The 23,763-nt window shown below is 37.7% G+C and overlaps 2 protein-coding genes across 9 annotated transcripts in view; both read left to right on the forward strand.

Annotated features, from left to right (window-relative positions):
- Positions 1-20,595, forward strand: part of JAKMIP1 (janus kinase and microtubule interacting protein 1) — a 161,801-nt gene extending 141,206 nt beyond the window's left edge. For all 8 annotated transcript variants that reach the window (XM_075022785.1, XM_075022795.1, XM_075022777.1 and 5 more), the window contains 3 exons: positions 14,650-14,715; positions 17,815-17,859; positions 20,344-20,595. In XM_075022785.1, coding sequence (XP_074878886.1) covers positions 14,650-14,715; positions 17,815-17,859; positions 20,344-20,376 — 144 coding nt within the window. In that variant the 3' untranslated portion in view covers positions 20,377-20,595. The remainder of the gene's footprint in view (positions 1-14,649; positions 14,716-17,814; positions 17,860-20,343) is intronic.
- A 140-nt stretch (positions 20,596-20,735) lies between these two features.
- Positions 20,736-23,763, forward strand: part of C1H4orf50 (chromosome 1 C4orf50 homolog) — a 56,433-nt gene continuing 53,405 nt past the window's right edge. Inside the window, exon 1 of the mRNA XM_075022765.1 lies at positions 20,736-22,505. The gene's annotated coding sequence lies outside the window, so the exon portion shown is untranslated. The remainder of the gene's footprint in view (positions 22,506-23,763) is intronic.

Consider the following 23,763-nt stretch of genomic DNA (forward strand, 5'->3'; position numbering starts at 1 on the left):
TGCCAAACTGTGCTACACAGATGTGTTCAGGATGTTGTTGCTATTTCAGATGCTGGTTCTGGGGCAAGAACTGCATTTAGTTTAGTTCAATCCTCTCTCTATTCAGGTTGGCTTTGCAGACAAATATAGAACACAACTGATGTAATGCACTGACCTAGCACTGTTGTGATCATCTCCTGTCATCCTGCAACGATGAGAAGTGCTCGTGGTGCCAGTGTTAGAGCTGAGCTCTGACTCCCTAGAAGTCTCCTTTCTCTTACTCTGTGTTCCCTTGGTTTGGAACATGTGACACTGAGATCAGGAGATGAATTTTTTTAATGGGTGTCAGATCAGCAATGGTGTACAGGAAGCTGGAGAAGGTAGGCACCAGCTGGCACTACAAGTGTCAGAAAGAGAGAATAGAGTAAATGTATGAAATTTCATAAATAAGGGTGGAGCCAGAAGTTATTAGCTTAATGTTATTAGTGTAGCTGAAAATTAGTGAGAATGAGGGGGTTTTGCCAGTCTCTTAGGCAGTTCAATTTCCTAGCCAGACTGTTGGTGTTTTGTCCAGAACGCTAATGCAGTGCTTTTCAGCTGGGTAAATATTATTTATCAATGACATTTAACAGGTGTGAATGACTGTGTGCGTTGACTGATGCCTCTCTACCTAAATCATACACAATTTTGGGTTTTTACATCAGACTAGATATAGTTTGGTCCTTCGCTTCCACCAGCCATGTAGTTTGATGCTATTTGAAGGACCACTAATGGCTAGGACCTTTTTGTGACCCTTGTTGGAGTGTATTTTGGGGGGACACCTGGGCAGAGCTTCTAAGTTAGGCTGGTATAATATTGGCAAGTAGGAAGGAAAAATAGGAGTAGATTTGTAGAGTGAAACAGTTGCTCCTGAGGACTCAAAATCCATACTATGTGCATATCAGGGGTTTAATTTGGACTGTGTCCTGTTTGGTCCCACGGACTGCTCACTATCAGTCAGAGCACTTTAGGTGCACATCTGGAGCACATCTTCAGTTCATGTATTCACAGATTGCTCCACAACATAAAGTTAAATATGATGAGTGCAGAAGAAAACTTCGCTCCTGCTCTGAACAAAAATGCTAGCATAAACATAGCCTCATTAGCCATGGATGTTTATGTACCTGTCTCCAGATCCATTTTATAGTGTGTCATTAGAGTTTGATGTTGTGCCCATCTCATTAGACATGCTAATGTTATAGCCCTGCAGGACATGTTAAACTGAATTGTACTGCTTAATAAGGAGCTAAGTATTTTAGTCATCTATTTTTAACCCCCTATAGTAGAGAAAAAGGAAGAACAAAGGCAAAGATGGTAGTTAATTTGCCTGGAGTATGGGAGATTAACAGCTTGCATTTGAAATCCTTTGTGCAGTTTCTTCTCAGTTGTTAATTCCTGAAGGTGGTATTTGTGGGTCCTTATGGGACCTTATGGTCAACACTATAACCTAGTAGTTGTATGCAAATCCACAGCTTAAAAACTAGCAAGCAAAAAACCTCCTAGCATGGATCAGTAGTGTCACAGGGCTAATTCTCATAGGATTACATTCTTCTACGCTAGCAGATGACAGAAGCTGAATGCTACACAAATGAAGCCATACTTGTGTTGGCAGAATCCTATGTATGGATGAAGTTGCTCTAAGTCTGGTACATCCCTAGATGCTATATTAAATGAATCCCCTCTTTTCCTGATATATTTATGGCCACTAGAGGTTTCGCTGACATTGTGACATTAGCAAACACCCTAGCAAACATCCTGGCAAAACCGTAGTCTAGACCTGGTCATATTTGTAGTCTGCAGTGCCTTTACAGTATGCACCACCCGTCTTACTCTGCTGAAGTGGAGGTTACGGAGAATGATACAACAGTGTGATGGACCTGCAAGACTTAATACAGACTGTCCTTGTTGCAAACACTCTCAAACTTTCTCTGAAACAGAAACCATGTACTAAACACTCCAAATTCGCTGAAACTCTGGAATTTTGACCACTTCCAGAAAGCCTGTTTCTTTGCTTGCATTACCTTCTGGTCTGCCGGATACAAGAGCTTTGAAAGAACAACTCTGCTTATCCTGGCAGGCTGGCTACAACCTTCTCTGAGCCAGAGTTTCTGTCAGACGTAGAGAGTGGGGGGTTCCAGAAGATCTGATGGTGGAGAAGGAGGAGTTCTCTCCTTCTGCGTGTAAATGATCCTTGACCATACTGCAGGGTGTAGAAGTGGCAAGCCATGTGATGAACACTGCAGGTAGGGCTGCAGGGCTTCCTTATAGGTGAACTGCTTCATGCAGGGACTTTGAGGATTTAGCTTGTGAGAAGCTGGTTTTACAGAGCTGGTAAATGTTCTTCCTGGGGAGTATACAGTCTGAAAGGGACAGGGATGTGCATAAGAAAGTGGGTAAACTGTTGTCCAGATGTGAGCCTGTGCTGCTTTATGTGTGCTTCTTTGTCCAGGTATAAAGCCTTAGTTCTTAGCCACTGAGTATTGACTTTGTTCCAGTGAAATAAATATATTTTAGGTTGTTAGGCCCTGTTTTACATTGGTAGGGCCGTTCATCTTGGGCGTATATAGCCCCACATTATTACTGTTTATTAGTGTATAAATGGGACCATTCATGTATACCCATTGTGTATCAAGGAAATCAGGCCTCTGTGGAGCCGAATTAGACAGACTGTGTGATTAGATCTGCTTGCTAAGGCATACAATGCTTTTATTAAACCCAAAGTGCAACATGCAGGTCTGGGGGACTGATCCTCAGCTGAAGCATATTGACAGTACTCCCTTTAAATCAGAGAAGATGCTTTGATTTACACCATCCTCTCTATTTGGAGGAGGCAAAATATGTTAATTAAAAATCCATCATGAGCAGCTTGTGATATTAGCTTCTAGCCATAGGGTATGTGCAGTTCAACTGCTGTTCCTGCATGTATTGCCATTAAATGTCTCATTGTACTACACTGTTATTACAAGCTTTTGTAAATCAGTGTCTGGTTTATTTTTAGCAGGACTTCATTTAAAAGTAACATTTGTGCTCTAGTCAGTGCAGTGGCATGACTTTTTTGCATTTTGGAAAACATGAAGATCATTATTAGCAGATTCTGTTAAGAAGGGTAATTTTTTATATATATACAACATGCTGAGCCATTTCTAGAGAGAGAAAAATGTGTTGGTGTAGCTATAAAAACCACCTCTGAGAAAAAATATTTCAAACAGAGCAACACAACGTGTTTCTGAAGTAGTGATATCAACTTCTTAACTAAGCAAACTAAAAAAAACCCCAAAAACAAACACCACCAAAAAAATCCCAAACCAACCAACCAACACAAAAATTCCATACAGCATCATGGTTAGATCACCTTAAAAATATATTGTGATTGTGTTATCTGCTGAAATAAAAAAATATTTAAAGGACAAATTATGCTTTATATAAATTAAATGGGATCTAAATTGAAATATATTCCTGTTGATTTGACTATAGCTGCTTCTGGAGTAAGAAACTGTGGAAAGTCATCAGAAGCAGGCTTTAAATTAGGATAGATTAATTCAAATTGCACTGTTGGCAGTATTCAAACATGAATAAAATTTATAATAGAAATAGATTTTATTCTGATTTCACTTTAAGTTATTTTAAATACAAAGAGAAGCTAGAAAATCCTTGAAGGGCAGCAGATTGACACACACTCAGTTCCAAAAATGGTTGCTGCCAATCAGAAACGGTATGAGAGACAGGTTTTATTAATGTAATCCAATAATTTCCCAGAGCAGTCTTATCTTTGTATAAAATTGTAAGAAAAAAAGCAATACAAAAGATGTGTTACTTCATTGTGTCATCAAAAAGTGTGAAACTTTTTTTTTCTCTGAGTTGCATTGTAGTACAGTATTAAGCTGGGGGTGTTTTATTCTAACTTGGGTTAGAATATTCTTGGGTGGAGCTCAGTTTTACAGAGTAAAAGAAACCATTGCTTCAGTTCTAGACCTGAGTATAATACATCTATGGAGTGCTGAAGGCATCCAAAGTCCAACTCCAAATATTTGGAATATAGCTGTAAATATTTTAACTATGTTTTCTTTAAACTATAGCATTTACTCCTATGACCAGGTTGGATTATTCATCAGTAATAAAAGCAAAAATTACCACTTAATTTGCACGTTTTACTAGAAGAAGGCATAGGAAAATCCTTTAGGACAAAATGGGTATAACTCAAAACTAACCTCTGTATGTCACTGCCATAGAGAAGGATTCACTGCAAATGCGATGCCTCAGGCACTTTTTTTCATGGACATCAAGGAAAAGTCAGAAGCAGTGATGTCTTTTTTCATCCTGAAATGTCAAAATATAAATAGAGCTTGAAATGGGGAAACACTAAACTAATTTCCATCATTAAGTTTCTTCACTCCTTTTTTTTCTGACCTGAAGAGCCAAGTTCTTACTGCTTAAAGGTCAAACAAAGCTATAGTGGATGCCATTCCTCTATGAGTTCTCCCTGCTCTCTTGTAGGTAGCACACCTTTTTCACACTAGGAGAGTAGTTTGTTTACAAATCCATAGGGTTAGATTTCACCATCTCGATAAGATCATATTGGCTCAGCCATTTGGAATACATATTTGGGGTTTTGTTGTGTTTTTTTTTTCTGAAAACCTTAATTAAAAAAAATAAATTGTTAAAACAGTAATTGCCAGTGTGAAATAGGAACCTGAGATTTGCCACTTGATATACGATGGATGTTCAGGTAAAGGTTGGATAAATCCAGCAGTTGTTCTGCTCCCCTTTGCTGTGTAATCTGTTATGGGTGACAGACTATCTGTTTTTCACCCAAGGAGAATTATTAAGGTTTAATGTTTGACTGGGAAGGCTCCTGGGGGAGGGAGAGAGGAAGGGAGGGTGCTTTGCTCAGCGTACTTCATTGATAGGCATGAGGAGGCGTTGTCTTAAATTTGTCCTCTTTGGCACATTGCCTTGTGTCAGAGAGGACACATTAAAGACAACACCTGCTCTGGCATGTTGCCTTCTGGCAGAGAGACTGGCTTGGTCAAAAACTCACAGCTTTGTCACACTGTTTTGAAAGTAGGTAGAAGTATTACTACTAAGGTTACTTAATAATAATTGGGGAAAATTTCAGATCATTTTACATCCAAATCTACACAGATATGACCTGTTTTAATGTTTCTATTTTAAATCTGAAGTATTAAGGTGCTAGCAAAGTTCATTCCCAGCTATTTGCGTACAACTATACTTGAAGAGGAATACATAGGGCAACCAGTGATTTTATTTTTTTTGCAGTCACTAATGCTTGCCATTGAGAAATGTTCTGTGCTTTGCTGTTCAACATATAATACATTACTGTTGATAATGCATTTTTTATATTCATGAATTGCTCTTAAAGGCATCTGATATCATAGCTGTCTAACTGTCATCTGTATTCATCAAGCACATCATGACTAGGTTAATCATAGTTGACCTGTGGTATTGATTTGTCATGCAGGAGTGAATGTTGAGTCTTTCAAGGCATCGTTGCTGCTACAATGACAAAATCACAATAAACTTCTCTAATTTCCCACAGATGACATGCATGGCAGATGAGAGTTCATTTTAGTCATTTCTATATGTTTATCTTACAGTGTTTCCTTATGTATGTTTTCTGCATATTTAGGCTTCAGATCAAACTGTGCCTGCTTTGCTAACTGCCTTAGTGATGCTACTGGTCTGAATATGTGTTGATAGCAGGACTGGTGTAATACCTACAAAATATATCTGAAAGGTCTGCTTCCTTTGTCCTAAACAAGGTGTGATTGAGGTCATACTCAGGTTAAGAGCAACTGTATGCCTTAAGGTGATAGAATCACGAAGTTTGAATGCTGAAATCCTCTCATCTGAAATCCTGAATACCCTGTATTTCTTAGGAAAGGCCAGTGGGAGCTGAGCAAAGGCAAGTCTAAAAAAAAAACTGTTGTGAAGTTTATTATAGAAGTGAAGATTAAATGTGTATTCATATGCACAATTCATACATATATAATGATAATTACTTACAGGGAAATTTGCTATTTAAATATCAGAATGTAAAATAATCTAAATTCAATGCTAAATAAATATTTCATGATGCTTTTTATTTTTCTTTTTGTTTGCCTGATAATTAATCTAGGCTTTCAAGGAATCAGTTTTAAGATGATGAATGTGTTTTGTCTTCTGACCTCACATAGACTTGGAATAGCCATTCTGTGCAGATATGTCTAATGTGGCTTTAACTATTGCCTTTCCCTAATGAAAAACAATAGGACTGTTGATATTATTCTGTTAAATATCAATGTACAATATAGTTTTACTATAGCATAAATTGAAAAACCTCTCAGTGTTAAAAAAAAAAATCAAGTTTACTAGGAAATGTTAAACCATATTTTCACATACATAAAGTCATTCAGTGTCAGCTTATAACAAATAGTTATTTTAAGCTAAATGCATTTATAAAATTCACTGATTTACTACTAAGACCAATATGATTGAATACTTATGCTGAGAAATGCATCAGTGCAGCTGCTAAAAGGTTCATTCTCCTCAGGAAGGCAAATAAAGAAACTACAGATGCATAATAAAGATTAACAAGAACAATTCTCCTACTTCAGTAACTATTAATTGGATTATCATGGTTGAGACTGCAGAGCACAGAAAGGAATGAATTTTTTACCTGCTATGTAAAGAAAGACCTTAGTGAGAATCAGAGAGGTACAGTATATCCAAAATGATCTATTATTATTATATTCAACTGGCTGAAACTTATATTAAGTTCTCATTCATAAAGTAAAACAAAATGGCAACAAAAATAGCTTAAGCTAATGCTGTTACAGTGTGCTCACTTGTTTCCCTATGACCATTATGCAAAATCACATTCTAGGAATATGGTAGTAAAGGGAACATCTGGGTTCCTGAATCCACCCCCCCCCTTACAGTAGCAGATCCAACAGCTTGAGTAAATGCATGTGGCAATTACCTATGTAAATTGTATTGAAACACAGTAGAGGCTTTTAAACATCTGTTAAAATGCATTAGATTTTCTAAAAAATCAAGAAAATATTTATTTTCATTAAGGAATTTTATCCATCAGCTTAGTGATTTGAATAATAGCTAAAGGCAAGTCAGTTTATATTCATCTTTGTTTAAATGTATACATGTAACATAGTCATGCTGTTGACATTATTAAAGATCTTACATACCTGTGTCTTAATAGTGTTGAGAAGCTGCTTAAAATAATGATATAATGAAAAAATATTGATGCTTCCCTTTGTCAGATTGATAAAATATTTCCCTTGCTAAATTTTGCTGCAGAATGAGATACATTCTTGATCATAAGCTGGCTTCAAAGATTCAAAACACTATTCATGTCTGATATAGTCCATCCATGGTGCCTGTCCTGTGAATGTACATCAACCTGAACCTTTCCAACATTTCAGAGCCAAGGCTCTAAGCAGCTTAGCAAATCCTTCTTTGTCTGCTTTGTGCTAAAATTATCAAATTGTTTTCTTGGATTTGCTGATGAATGTAAATCCAATAAGAGTGTGTCACAGGAACTATTAAGGTGATTTCTAAACCCCCTGATTAGTACGTTCTTGTGTTTTCACAACTGTAGTAGCATGGCAAGGAGCATATTTTGCAGCCAGATAAATTGATCTTCTCAGTGTTGCTGTCAGTAAAACAGTATGTTTGTTCAGGTGGGGTATTTACTTACACATTTATCTAGGAAACAAGAACATCAGTTCTGCATCTTAATACCTATGCGAAGGATGATGTGGTCATAGTTGTCTGGAAGATGAAGTTTGTCACAGAAGTTCCTTTCCTTGTAGCATTTTCCCCATTTGGCAAAAGCTCCTTGAGGATCTGAAGCCATCCATGATGTTCGTTCAGGACTGTGAATGACTGGGTAATGCTATGAGTGAATTGGAGAGGACAAAAGGCTTGGATGAAGAAGTCCGCTTCATCTAGCCTGCATCACTATCCAATAAACAGAAAACACCAAAACTGTCAGAATCTGTGTTTGCTACTAAAAAGGTAGTTGGGAGATCAGGTCAAAAAAACAGCATGTGTGTAAGTGACCATGTAATTGTAGAGAGAGACAGTCCATTTCTCATCAGAATTTGAGTTATTGTGAAAGAAAAACTAAAACAAATGAGGAAATACACACATTTTGGTTACTTGGTGGAGGAAATTTGGGCCTAGCTTCTTAGAGTAGTATGGCACTTCATTACATCTCAGATTAATTTTCTTTCTTTGTAATGCTGAAGTTCCTCCCATGACAAAGTCTCAAAATGATGACAAATCATTATTGGGCTGATTTATTGCCTCCAGCAGAAAAATGATAGCTCTGAGACTGCAATCCAGGGCTCACTGAGCTCAGCAGAAGGATTTCCATTTATTTCAGCGCTCCTTTACAATGGGCACTACATTAATGGAAACAGTACTTAATGTAGATGGATTGCTATTATAACACAAGTTGGCATGCGTACTTCATGTATACTGTGTGGGAATGCAATTAACTTTTTTTCTTTAAATGGAGCGATATTCTCGTTTTGGCTAAACCATTCAATGATGTTAAGTAATTGAAGTGCAATACTACTGTTTCCACTATCAGCTTCACTATTTGTATTCCTTTGCTCCATAACGCAAGCTGAGTTTTCTAAGCCTGTGTTACTGGAATTTCTCTGTTAGTGAAAATAGAGTAATATTTCCAGGCACATATCCAGCATCATGCTGCTTGCATTTCACCTAAACCTTGATTCCTCAGACATCCCAGAGATGTGGCTTGTGACCTTGAGGTTGCAGTATAGCCACAGGAGCCAGACCATGCTAAAAATTACAGAAGTTTCCCTTTTGAAATCAGCACCTAGCTGGTTCTTCACTGCCAATGCATTAATATCATTCCATTGGACCTGACCTCTGGTTTGAATGGTCTGCAAGGAACCCATTGCCTGTAATTCAATTTTTAAAATGGTATTATCCCTTTTTTTGCACCTTTGTACAAGGGAGGCATGACAGTAATTAATTTGTATCTTGGTTTATCTAGCCTTTTGCTGAGTTTGGATGTATTTTGAAAACAAAAATCTCTAGGGAAATTATCCAGCTGTCAGGAAAACTGAGCTGTAGGTGCAGAGACGCCTGAATTGGTCCTGCATGGGCCAGCTCAGGCAGCATACTACCTATAAAGCAATCCTTCATGCAAATTTAGAGACTCTCCTTCTGGAGGAAGGTCAGAAGTGCTGGGAGTAATAACGTGTAGTCCCATCTTGGTGTCTCAGCTCTCTGTTACTTCAGAAAGGAAGAGCTGATTGTCTTAATTTCCCTAACAGTATTAGAAGATACACACTAAATGCACTTGCCATCCAAGTTTACCAAAGACAAGTAATTGCTTAAGTGAATAATTGCACTTCAAGAAGTGTATCCTGTTTCCCAGAAAGACAAATTTCCCATCACGAGGTGAAAGGAAATGAGGATTATGAGCGTTTAGGAGGAATCTTCTGCACATTAGGACTCTTCTGCTGAGAAAACTGTTTAATTTCCTGCTTTTCGGCAATTTGACAGCCATTTGTGTTTGGGAGCTCTCCAAGCATTGGATTGAAGAGGAAGGACAGTATATGATCACTGCAGTCAGTGAACATATAATTGATACAATTGGAAATGACTAATGGTAAACTTCCCTTTTACTCTGTTCAGTAATGTCATATTTGGTGCCACATTAGGGGTGCTTTAGCAGACTTTCAGTCATATGCCTGTCTTCGCACTGTAGACTTCCAAGGGAAATGTATGCTTTAGCTGTCTGAACCTTCTGGATGTTCTCTCTCTTACCCAATTGTTAGCATTTTTAGGCTGTCCATCAGGGTTATAGCTGTGCCACCTACCTTTGTACATATAATGTACATGGAACTACCATTAAGAAAGATTTTATAATGGAACTTCAAAGTCTGTTCAAATTGCAGGTAAGGAACAAGTAAGGCATATGTTGTGCATCTTTAGCATCTTTGTTCTGTGGCCGTCTAGAAGTACAAATGCGTTTCACAGCTGAGCCTTGTTCCTGCCGGAGCTGGAGTGGGTGTTGGGGCCGTAGTCCGGCCGGCAGAGCCATCTGCTGTTCCCTCCATACACCAGTACGGCCCTTTCGGCCCCGGCTGCTTTCTGGCTGCTTGCAGGCACTTTGAAGTGGCAGCAAACTTCATTGCTAGGAAAGGATGATTTCTCACGGAGGTGCCAGCCCTACTGAAATGGGTGCTCATCCACCCCTCTTTCCAAAACTCAGGAGAGCTCTGTGCGGATGAAGGTAGGGAGTATTCACAAATCTACCCATCCGTCATCCAGAAGTTTTGTGAGGTTTTATTTGCTATTGTAATAAAATCAATGACAAACTAGTATTCCTTGTTTCAGCAGGTTGGTTTTGGACGCGGGCGAGGTGGGCGGTGTTAAGAATCCACGTCCCTAACATTTGCGCTCTTCTCTCTCATGGTCGCCTTCTCATTGCACTATTTTTGCCTGACTGTAGCTCTTTCTTTGCCTGTAGTAATTCCTTTGTATGGCCCCGTGGTTTGACAACACAGTGTTATTCCCATGAATCCTGTCATTCCCAAAAAGGCGCACTCACATGACGGAGGGGCAGCTATTAACCACAGGAACACAGGAATTGCTAGAACCCAGCAGAACCCCACTCCACTGTGTCCCTAATCCTCGCCCGCGCTGTGACCACTGCAGGGGCTTTAAAGGAAACACAAACACTGCGCTGGTTTTAGGCTGTCTATCCATATCTTCTATCCCTCCCTTTTTTAAAAAAAGAAAATAAACAAAACAGCCTGTGGCTTTCTTTTCAACCGAGACTTCTCAATGTTTTGAGGGCAAGATACAGTAGATTTTGTTGCTTCCTCGCGTAGTTTTTTGTGCAGTTGAAAATGCACTGGATTTACCCTGCAAGATTCCTGTGAGCCTTGTCAAGGATAGAGCCAAATGCGTCCTCTATAGTACAACTGTTATAGCTGTGTATAACATAGTAGGAAAAACTTGACTTACTGATCAATTTATGCCCTGAAGCATGAAAGCAGGTAGAATTTCTTGATAACAATAAAATAGTTCTGCGTGATTTGTTGTCACAGTTATGCTTTTGCAAACATAAACAAATCAGAATTCACTGAAAGCACCTAATCAAGTGTTGAAAATGTGAAAGTGAGTCCACAGCTTCTTGATTGCTAATTCTTGCAAATAAAAGGAACAGTAGATAAAGTTGTAAGTGCTTATACTGAATCTCAAGAAGTCCTGCCTTTGGTCTTAAGTAGTATGTGTAATTTTTATGTAATTTCCTTCTCAGTAGTTTAATATAACTTTTGACTGAGGAACATCTCTTGCTACTTCTAGAAGATACTTTTTTTGTTAAAGCTAGGATTATTGCATGTAGCTTACATGTATTTTTTAAAGTCATATTTTGGAAATTGTTATCTTTTTGTGATCAAGATAATGCTGTAAATGCAGATAGGTACAATGGGGGAAAATAATTATTTTTATGTGTTAAATACTGTATACAGATGTAAATCTGTTTTTTCCAGCCAATATATCGCATATACCTGTATATATTTTTAAGGCCGGCTCTGCAGTTAAATGGCAATAAATGAGTTAAATCCATTTTTTCAGGATATATAAATAGCTGAGCTAGGCTGGTTATCTTCCAGTGCTGACCCTGTGCAATTAGAGGATATTAATGGGAATAGCTACGCCCACTTCATCCTCCTGGATAATCCTCCCTACAATACTCCAGGGGAAAGCAAGTAAACAACTAGAAGTAAACAACCCCAAGCTTTGATACCTGATAGAAAAGTCCAGCCCACGGTTGTGTCTTAGAATAAATTCTGACCTGTCCAGGTTTGAACTCTTAATACTGTAGTAAAGAAGTTGGTTACAAAAATCTTACTCATTTGCAACGTAAGTCTTCTGCCATTGTGATTTCCGCTCATATTAGGGGAATACTAGCTACTTAAACACTAGTCACCTGTCTTCAGCATATTATCCTTGCGTGGCAAGTCTGGAACAGGTCTACATATACGCATGTATACATGTAAATATCTCCCCTACTGATTATATCCACCCTGAATATATCTGCCTTACTGACATAAATCTAGTTCTTTTGAGGATTTATTGTAGATTTCACTGCTAAGAAATTCAACCTCGTGTGTATTCCCTTTCAATTGCTACGTTGTCTTTGTATTTAAACTGATTTTTAGGAAAGTGTGTATTTCTTCACCTTAAAACTATTCTCTATCTTTTATCTCACAAAGTTTAACAGTTATGATGAGTTACGGGTGGGAACTGGAAAACAGAAGCCTCAGCCCTTTTTTTTTTAGAACTATTCTGAATAGCTAGAGAGAATAGCTGAATAGCTGTAATCTTTTGAAAAGATTGCAAATTCATAAGGGAATAATAACATCTCAATTTTTACTTAATTAACAGAATTCCCAAATCTGAAAAATGCCATCTTATCCTAATTAACATGTTCTTTTATAAAAGAATGCTTGCTGTAAACCCTGAGGTGAGAAAGCCACCAGATGTTTGGGGGCTTTTTTATTTTCCTTTGTTTCTGGAGACAAGTTCTCAGCAGATATTGAAAAAAATATCTCACATGATAAATCTTGAAGGTGAAAATGGTATTTAAAAATATTGCTTTTTTCCACTTACCTCACCATGGTCAAATTTTATCACAGAGTATAGCAGGACCTCCAGAGAATTGAAGTCTGTCACTCAGATCTGGGATGTGGTTGTAAGTAGGAATCAGCAAAACTGAAATAAGTGGGGGAGAAACAGGAGTGTAACCTGATGGACCAGAGATCTCAGAGGTGATTACATCTGCCTGCTTCTCATCCCATGGCTTTTTACAGTGATTGTAATATTCCTGGTACATACAGTATATGAAGATGATAGCCTGAAAGATAGACTTGCCTTGAGCAGCGTAGATGAAGTATGAATCAATTCAAATGTAATAGAGGAAAAGTGAAATTAATACAGCTGTGCTTGGGGCATTTGTTACTGTCAGCAAAGCTGCAGGCACTTGTGTCACAGGAGGGTAATCTGGTTTGTGCTTTTATATTATCTGGGGAAATCTCTGAGCATTGCAGCATGATACAGTGGAGGTTTTGATTGACTTATTCTGCCTGTATAATATTCAAAACAGTCATTTAAGCAAAATCTTTTATTTTAAAACAGCCGCAACAATAACAAAGCCATTGCTTGTGACCTGTCTGCAATATTTGCGTGGAGAGTAGTGTGCCCTAGCCAAAGTGAACTGCAGGGTTGGATGTGCCTCATCTTTGGGGTAGCTCCAGGTTAGATTTGCAATTTTCAAGCCAAACTCTGTGGTTCTCAAAACCAACATGGTCACTAGATCGGGTGCTGCCTTGCTGCAAATGTCCTGGGCTACCATGAGTGTCGAGCATTTCCCACTATCTGGGGTCTTTGAATTGAATGCAGGTAATCAACTATCAACATCAGCTGATCACACAGGTTTATAAGTAATGATTGGATGTTGTTTTGAAAGAGATACTCTTGTTCAAATCAATTTGGGAGTAATAAAATAATTTGGGAGTGGTGCAGCAGCTGCTATATTAATTTTGTTGGCCTATGCATAGAAATTAGAGTAGATGATAATTTCTCTTTCGAAGTTCAGGAACTGTTAATAACTTTAGCTCTTGTAGGCCAGGCAGAGGTCAGGTACTTAATCCAGAAAAAGCTGATAATATGAAGTTGCTCCTTGATTCCCCATGGATGTTAGTAGGAGATTCCAGGTTTTTGCCTATTAAAAAAATATTTATGAATCTACTTTATCTGTAACAAGTACAATATACTAGAAGTGTAATAAAATGCATCTTCTTAATGTAGAAGCCCAGAAAAATAAAAATAATAATATTTTTTAAAAGGCATAACTTATAGAAAGGAAACAAGGGGACAGAAGTAAGATAGGATATGTGGACCCAACAACAGTTGTATTTTTGGAGAACCTTTGTGGAACCGAACAAGGAAAATCCTTAAAAATACAGAGAGCTATGGTGAAGGAGACATTCCCTTTGACTGGTGGGAGGTGGCTGTGGCTATAGGATGGAGCTGAATCTCTGGACGGTGTCGAATCTCTGGATGGGGTCTTGGTGATGAACTGAAAAACTATGTGCTCTGTTTTTCCAGTATAGTGTGACTGTGCCAGAAGCATAGTTATGTTTTATAGGAAACGAAAATAGAGAGTTAAAATTAAATGTAATAGTATAGTCTGCTGACTGTCTAGGTAAGTAGAAAAACTTCTGCCAGTTGCAGAAAAAGTAGTGTTGTACTTCTAAAAATTTTGGTGCTAATTGGAATTGTCTGTGTGTATATGTTAAAATTGTGGTTAATGAGTGGTGATGAGTAGACTCCTGGTAGTAAACATGATGTTCTGAATGTGCAGCTTGTTTAAAATGCCATGGTTGTATGGAAACATGGAGCAATCCTGCCATGCACATGCCTAATATAAATGTAAAGGAAGTGTTACATTAGTAATGGGCATTTGTTCCCTAAATTTTTAGTCTATTTCTTATCTTTTTGATTCATATACTTTTCAAATTAGATATAATAATGTCTACTTTGCTTTTTCTGTTCCAGCGAATTCGAGAACTAGAAGATAAAATAGAACTTCAAAAGAGGCAACTCAAAGAAATTGAGGAAAAGGTAAATAAATGCCTGAACAATGCCAATGGATTTTTTTTTTCCATACTAATTTATTTTCCTCTGTTGCATTGATGTTAATAGTGCTTAACCTAATATCACAAAATCTATTTTAAAACAAGCTAAAATTTGAGTTCAAGCTATTACTTCATGAAATGAAGCTCTGTCCCTAGTTTGCTCAAAATTATTTGCTATCTGGGTTTTCTATCAAGTACAGAAAGGCATCAAGGGGTCTGGAAAGACACTAGACTAGAAGAGGGAGGATTTGCTGTGGTTCATATCAAGAAACAACATAAAGATTTGTCTGTGACAGAATTGGTTAGCTCAGTCCTGTTCTTCAGATAACATTGCTTTGCAAAACTTGCAAGTACTGAAAATCAAAACAAAGTTAATGAGGTGCATGGGACAAACACTACAAACAAATATTTCTTGCTTTAAGATAGAAACAAGTTCCAAATCAATATCCTGGATCCAAAATTTCTCCTCTTTTGAGGAAGCTCTGATTGAGGCTTAAGACAGCAAGTATATTTGCATCACTGTGGTCCCAAACAAGAGATGGCACAAGGTTCCTGGACTGTGGGCTCAAGTGTTTCCCAGGTCTGTGGAGTTTAGGCTGTTCTGCAGGGCATGGGCTGACAATGGGGCTTTCTCTAAGCCCTAGCAAAGTGTTTTAGTTAAGTTGCTTTTGCTAAAGCAGTGCCTAGATCCCAAGACGAGTCACATCATCTCAGGTTCGTTTTCTCTGGTATGTATGGGTACCTAATTCTACATAAACCTGCTGCTGGGCTGAATGGAGAAGTTAGTGGAGTTTTCAGTCATTGTTTTCTTCTTTTGGGATCCGAATGGGGTAAAAGAGCAAAAGGAAGGCTTTCGGAGGACTCTGAATGGGAGTTCAAAGAGGTCAGTGGTGTTTGCAGAACTGAGAAAGGCTTTGGGGAGCAGCTTGCTGGATGTCGGAAGGTTTCTTCCTCACCTCCTCACCACTCACTAATGTCACTGTCCCTTCATCAGGGGCTAGTCTGTCTGCATCCATCAGGAAAGCAGTGGTCCCCATTTCCACTAGCAGAGAAACATAGGCAGTATTCTCCCCTTAAAGGGCTCTTTTGCTGCCTTTGCCCTCTTCTGCCCCAAACCACTTCCATACCTGAAGCTGTTCCTGCCTAACAGCCAGTGATGTCTAAGATGCTACAGTTAATTCCTCAAAACAGAGAAAACTTGAGGGATACATGTCATGGTTTAACCCCAGCTGGCAATTAAGCACTATCAGCCGCTCGCTCACTCCTCCCCTCCCTGTGGGATGGGGAGAAGAATTGGAAAAAAAAAGTAAAACTCATGGGTTGGGATAAAAACAGTTTAATAATTGAAATAAAATAATACAATAATAATAATTAATAATAATAGTAATGAAAAGGAAGGTAACAAAAAGAGAGAGAAATAAAACCCAAGAAAAACAAGTGATGCACAATGCAATTGCTCACCAGTTGCTCAGCCAGTTCCCAAGCAGTGATCAGCCCCTCCCAGCCAACTCCACCCAGTGTATATATTGAGCATGACATCCTATGGGATGGAATATCCCTTTGGCTAGTTTGGGTCAGCTGTCCTGGCTGTGTCTCCTCCCAGCTTCTTGTGCACCTGCTTGCTGGCAGAGCATGGGAAGCTGAAAAAAATCTTTGACTTAAGATAAGCACTACTTAGCAATGACTAAAACATCAGTGTGTTACCAACTTTATTCTCATACTAAATCCAAAATACAGCACTGTACCAGCTGCTAGGAAGAAAATTAACTCTGTCCCAGCCAAAATCAGGAGAAAAGGTGATTCCTTACATGTTGATTATTGCAAATATTAGTGTTTATCCACCTATTCTAAAACATCAAAATCTCTAGATGTTGCTATTGCCAAAATGTAAGCCTTTAATGCATTGCCATTACAGTTTACAGAGTAGGTATTGGATTAGACAGACTGCTAATTTTGAAAATGGAAGTTAGCATTATTTGTGCTAGTTCATCAGTTGAGTGGATGGGGAGAAGTATTGGAAAAGGAACAGCTTAATCACAAGCTTAGCAGAAAGCTGGTAATGAGTTAAAATGTTTAATGTTATTTTTGCCTTAGTGTTACATTAGCAGGAAATCTCAAAAAAGCTTCATCATTTTCTATTAACAACCTTCAACTCCTGGATGGGTGGAGGGTTTCCTTCTACCTGTATTACATTTGATTTTTTTCCTTGAGATTAAATCCCATTCTGAATTTGACTGCCAGAAGGAAGATTGTGTTGTCAGAGAATCAATGAATGATATACTTCTACTTCATTGTTTTTCTGAGGGTTTAATATGTCAGTGGGTGCAGACTGACACCTACATGCTGCTGATACTGAGCACAATAATTTCTTGTGGAGAGAATTCTTATGCTTTTGAAGGAACAACAGTATTTATAGCTAAGCCTCGTTGCTGGCTGTAGCTAAAGGCAATGCACCACTTATATGTACTGTGTCATGAGTATGGCTTTTTAATTTCCTTTAAGAATGGATTCAGTTTTTAAGTTTTATGTAAAATTCTGTCAAATCAGAACATAAGGATGACAGCATTTTTGCCCTATAGATTTTTCAGCAAACTGTCCTGCTTCTAAAGGCTATGCAAAAGAATAATGTAAAATCTCAGTTGATGCATGACGAACACATGCTGTTTAAACACATCAAGCTTTTCTCATAACTGATTCTCTACTATTTAAGTTGCATTTAGTTTGTGCCCTTGGCTTGGTAAGTCTTGGTTCAGGAAAGCTTTCAGGTGTGTAATTGTAAGGACTTGCTTAACTGAGGCACAAAGCCAAGCCTAATATTTCTGAAGTTACATAATCTACAAGTGTTGTCCTTTGTAAAGCTGCCCTCAAATACTGAATTTTGTACCCTGTTATCTCTTTTTACAGTAAGGTTGGTATACTATATCTCTCTTTCAGATCAACTCAATTAGTATTGATGTAAGAGTAACTAATATAATGTCATTGGATTTCATATTACATATCTTACATCTTTTTTCTTTTCTTTTTTCCTCATTTTCTTTTGATCTTATGTTATAGTTTTTGTTCCTTTTTTTGTTTTTTTCACTAGCATTCATTCTGTGGCCTTGATGACACAACTGAGCCAAGACGTGTGGTTGGTATTCTTTATATTTCTTTGTACTCAGTTTTTAACTCTTAGATTTTGCCATGTATTGAGAATTGTCTTCGTAAGACCCTGAAACTGTGGGGGAGGGTATACTGGTTTTGCTTGCACAGAGAGGAAGAGTCACCTATAAAATCCAACTTGGATGCCTTCAGTTACCTTCCTAGACTTCTGCAGAAAGTCGTTGGGTTTTCAACGAGAAATGAATTTGCATTCTAAGACACTGACTGCCCTAACTGCAGTGGGTGCTTTTCAATTCTGCAGAGCAGGTACATTTTGTCTAAAATTTCAGCTACTGCTGCAGGATCCTACCTTCTGTCATGCCGGACGGAGAGGTGGCAAACGCTGTTTGGTTTTCAGTTTTGTTTTATACAAAGCCCTGTAAGCATCACCACCCATGCAAAAAAGGCGTTAATTTTACTTCCTCAAGATCCTTGAAGCCATGAAATACGTAGGAAATAATAACCTAATTTCCCTTTTCTGAAATGATTTGAAGGTTGCAATGTGATTGACCCTCCATGTGCTCATGCAACATGGAAAGGGCGAGGATGAGAAACCTCCATGTCTCTCCCTTGAGACACTACCATCATTCCCACTATCCTTTCCACAGTGTCCTGATCCGTTCAGTTCAATGCAAAAGACAGAGTGAATTTCTTCAGCTATAGCAGGAGCTATAGTGGCAGTGCTCACCTTTCACATAGAACAAGAGGGAAATAAAATTTAGAAAATGAGTCTCAGCCCTCTTCCCTGGAGCAATGCAAGTTGCACCCTGCCTTTCAGGAAGGTTGGTAACTCAACAACCTAATGGTTGGAGGATTAAGCCATGGTTTAAAACTATTGAATATTTACACAGCATTTTTGTTGTTGTTTTGTTTGGTTGGTTTTTTGTTTGGGTTTTTTTTTAACAGAAAATACACAATGTTTTTACCTTTACAATTTTTCCAAGTTTTTTCTTCTTTGGAATCTGTTGTGAATTATATTCATGGAATCTCCTTATAGTAGGAAATACAGTTAATCAACTCCTTTGAAACTGCATGTGATGACAATAGTTACTCAAAAAAGCTATTATATTTACCTTATATTAAGCTTGAAACAGTATTTTCTTCTGCCCAGTTCACAAGTACTTTTGCGCAATCAGACCTGTATTATCATGGGCTCTTTTGGGGGTTTATTCAGCTCCCAATACATTCAATTATCATCTTTCTGTTGATGCTCTTGGGAACTGGCTCTGGTCTTCCATTACTAGTGTTGCTGCATATGTTTTATATTTTGCAATAAAATGATGGTAGATGCATATGGGTGGAATGTAATCCAAGGGTGTTATTGATTTGTTACAAGTGCAGTAGCTTTCTTTTGGTTGCTAGATGGGTGTTAAAAATTAGTTGAAATTGAGTAATATTTTTACAGCATTTTGAACATTCCTTTTGAAATTTCCTTTATTTTGTCAAAAATTGAGCATATGCTTATAAAGATGTGTTTGAAGAAAGGAGGAGCCTTGTGGTACACTTTTCACCTTATCACAGTTTGAGTTGAATTTTCTGTTCTGTGGAGATTGAAAATGACAGACACTGCTTGGTTGATGTAAGTCTGAAAGAGCAATGTTAAAGGAAGTCACCCAGCTATAGTCTGGAGTTTCATCCAGTTTTTTGCTCTGGTCCTGCTTAGTGGTACTAACATCTGGATGAACATATTTGTTTTTAAATACTGTGAAAAGTATACTGGCCACGTTTAGAGACACTTTATAAATATTCTATAAACTTAGTGAGACACCAGCATTTTTAAAATTCCATTTAAAATATTTTGAGATAATGTTGGTTCAAAAATTTTTATGAGTTCAAGGCTTAGGCCTGATCTATACGCTTCTGTGTTGACACAGCTGAAAGTATTATGGGTCCCCTTTGAAAAAAAAAAAAGAAAAAAAAAGAAGAAAAAAAAGAAGAAAAAATTACCGGTATAATCTCCAGAAAATACATTGTGCTGATATAACCTGCTATTCTTCCTGTTAACAGCAACTATTTAAGTAGCTAAATTTAAGGTTGGTGACAAGCATTTTGAGGGGATAACACAGGGATAATGGCTGTGTAGACACATCGCTACTCAACTCACATTTCTAGGAGTGCATGTCATATTGTGGTGCTAGTGTGGAGGGCAATTTCCTTTAATTCATCTTGCCAGAGGTGAATCTGTCTCTGATTAATGTAACACAGCAAAGCCTATTTTAAGAGACTTAACTGCAGTTGGACTCTTGAACATTGTTCATTATTTCAAGACAAACCAGGTGGTTTACTGGTAGTAATAGTAGTTCTTGTTATTTTGAAGCTAATATAAAACTTTTAGAAAGGGATTGTGGTGTCTGTGTATTTAGGGCTGGATGCCAACACTTATTTCTAAATTAATGTTATCTGTCTAAAACTCAACAGATTTTTTCTCATTTTTGTTTTCTGTTTGTGTTTGTTGTTTTTTTTTTGTATACAGGCTATTAAAAGAACCTATGGAGTGAACAGCTGAGTCCACGTGCAAAAATACAGAAAATATTTATTGAGCAGCTTTAAATTGGTGCATTTTTTTCATAAAACAGTTTGCATAATACTTGAAGCTGCAAAATATTTGAATTTAAAATTAGAGATTTTTTTTAAGATATAGCTTCAAGCTGGAATGATTTGATAATCAAATAAGGACCAGCACATCATAAACACTGAAAAAAAATCTAAACCGAATTTACACTCTCACACCAATCAAACACTGGAAAAAAATACAAGTGCAATTACTGGCTGCTGTGTGAACTGTTATCTACCAAATGGTTTTCTTACAGTACTGAGATCTTTGTCTCCATACTGCATGCTTTCAACAAACGTGGTTTGCATTTCACCCAGGAAACACAGAATCTCCTTTTTAATATCTATATAAAAAAGCTAAGTGTTTGACAATAAGTTCTCTATAGTAAATAGCTGACAGGAAAAAAACTGTTCAAAGTTGGAAACAAATAGAGATTTACAACCCTGCAGTAGTAAAATTCATATTAAATTAATAAGTTAGAAATCCACAGATGGAGAAGAGATGGGTTTTGGAGAAAGGCAAGATGGTAGATTGAACTAAGAAAACTTTGAAGTGGGTAAAAACTGCATAGGAGAAATGATTTTTTGAATGTTTTTTGAAAACTAAGGCAATAACTTGTAAAGATAGCACTAGAAGAATGGAAGATCCTGGGGTGGCCTGAGAGGTCAAGAAAAGAGAATGCATGATGTGCTGTGCTCAGTTATCTCTTCAAGAAGAAAGAGGGGCTTGAAGAAAAGGGTGTGTAGACAAATGTGATAAGCAGAGAAATAGTTGGAAATAAATATTTAGAAATCATGGCATCCTCCCAGGTGAAATAAAAAAATGTTGACATCAGCTACCAGGAAACAAAAATGGCACAACCTCAAGCAGCAGAGGTAGATAAACAGTCAAGGACATTGACCACCTGAACTGAAAGAAAAATTTTGGGTGAAGCACAGAGTGAAAAAATGAAACTTGAAAAGAGTTGTTTAAGATGGAGAATGGTTAGAAAACTCAGAAAGTTTAGGTTTTTCTTTCAAAGAGGGAAAAGCAAATTATTGTGTCAGAGGTGGAAAGGCAATATGAAGAAATAGATAATTTTAATTATTTCTGGAATGTTGAGGCACGCTGAAAATATTAAGAGCACAATATTAAAAGATAACTTTCTCCTCTCTCACATTTTCTTGAAAATCATCTTTGCGTTAAAAGGGCTACATAGAAAGCTACAGAGAAACAAGTCTGCTCCCATGGACACACTGAACTCCAACATGAACATAGAGTGGAATAAGATGGTTACGATAATACATCACATAAAGTGGAAATCATGATTGAAAAAAATAAGATAAGGCAAAGAACAATCAAGGCAGCACAAAGAAAACTGAGGAAAAGATTTCTCATAGCAACTGAATATCTCACTGTTGAAGGTGCAGGAATCAGCCTCAAAAGAAGCCAGTCTTCTCAGATAATTTTTAGGCTCTGAAGTAAGACCAGAGATGTACTCTTCACAAAGAATCACCAAACAAGATCATTTACCTGCTGAAGGAGCTGAGGCACTCCACAAGATTAATTCAGTCCGATGCAGCAAACTGTGGCTTGTGTGAGGGACTGGATAACCCTGATTCCTGGTACAAAGCACAATTCAAATTGGAAACAAGGATCATGCAGGACTTCGGAAACTTGATCCCCAAAAGAATGTATTGCTCACAATGCGTTGTTCGAAAGGAACAAGCATTTAGAGAATGTGTTTTCAGATAGAGATTTTTTGTGGTTTAGTTAAAACTTTTAGCAGTGTGATGACAGAATGTGGAAAAATGAGGTCTTCACTGCAAAAGGAAGAGTTTTGGCATTACTCTGAAGAGAAGGACCGCAACGGGAGATAAACAGAGCTTGAGATAACCAAACCAGGTGCTGATGAAGGAACAGAAATTGGAAAGTGTGATTCACTTGGCAAAGAAACACTCTTTCTTCTCATAGATATAGTTTTGGTCATCACTGCTTTGGAAATGAAACTATAAGCACAAACATGGGATAGTCAGAGCATGTGGCTGCAACGGTAAGCGCACTGCAGGGACGGGAGATGGTCTTCTCACAAAGTAGAAAAGGTAGGAGCAGTTTTGTTTTCTTGTGTGTGTGTGTTTTATTACATTGTAATTCACACATGGCAGTTTTCGCAAAGGAACTGGCTGATTTGGGTGACATTTTCCATGACATTCAGGATGTTTTTATTCTGCTCTGAGCTAGCAGGATTTGTAGTTTTGGAAAACTAAGTATATCGTTCCAGTCTTACTATCCATTGGTATTTATTATAGAGCTGCGAACAGCTCTATAACTGTGTCAGTGTGTTAACTGACTCGATTCAGTCCATGCAAGATGCTGGGCCTGATTTTCACTTTCTGTGACACAAGCTTTTAAATCACATGTCCCCTGATTTTCACTTTCTGTGACATAGCTTTTAAATCACATGTCCCAGCTGTATAAGTGAAGAAGGAAACAATAAGTTTTTCATTTCCGATATCAGTCATAACAGCTTTCCTGGTTTTATGCTGAAGTACTCAGTAGTTTTCAGGATGAAGCATCAGAAGTGTAGAGCTTAATGGATCATGAGGTTTGCGATCAACTTTAGAAATTGTTGTATTAACTTTCATTATATCAGTGAATAAAAGTGCACTTACAAACAAGAACATGTACTAGAAATATGTGAGTAGAAATCAGTGTAATGATTTTAAGTGTCAGTTTATTTCCTGCCTGGTCCATCCTCACTGCTTTTATCTGTTGACTACTTTCTGCAAAATATACCACTAAGAATTTTTGTTTTTACAGCTTATGAGTTGGCTGGGGCACAGCCTAATGAAAGTTACATTAATTTGGCTTCCACTATAAATTGTTAATGAGCAGAGTAACAATGTTCACTGTTATTATATATTCCTTTTGCATTAGTGTTCAGGAATGCCCATTGTCAGGGAGCAGGATGTTTGTTCACTTTACAAATAATAAATACAGATAAAATATTAGTGTCTCAAGGAGCTCAAAATCAAAGATACCGTTCCATTTGGGAAGTTATACAGGCCAGGGGAGAGCCATGATTTCATCTACAGGTCTCAGGAATGCGTGGTCTCTGAGAAGCGAGGATTGCTAAGTCTAGAGAAGATCACAAAGTGGTTTGAACTGTGTTGTCCATGTGGATTTATACTTCGTTTGTCTTTCCACACTTGTAGCTTTTAAGTATGGCTTCTCAAGGGACTGAGGAGTGGATGAATCTTTTCAGCTCTTGGTCCTTGTGTGGTTGACATAAGGCCAGTGAGTGATATAATGGGCCAAAAGAATAAAATTCTATGTAATTCACTATATGTGTGAATAGCA

The sequence above is a fragment of the Buteo buteo genome, chromosome 1 (genome assembly GCF_964188355.1).
Source record: "Buteo buteo chromosome 1, bButBut1.hap1.1, whole genome shotgun sequence".
Taxonomy (NCBI): Eukaryota; Metazoa; Chordata; class Aves; order Accipitriformes; family Accipitridae; genus Buteo; species Buteo buteo.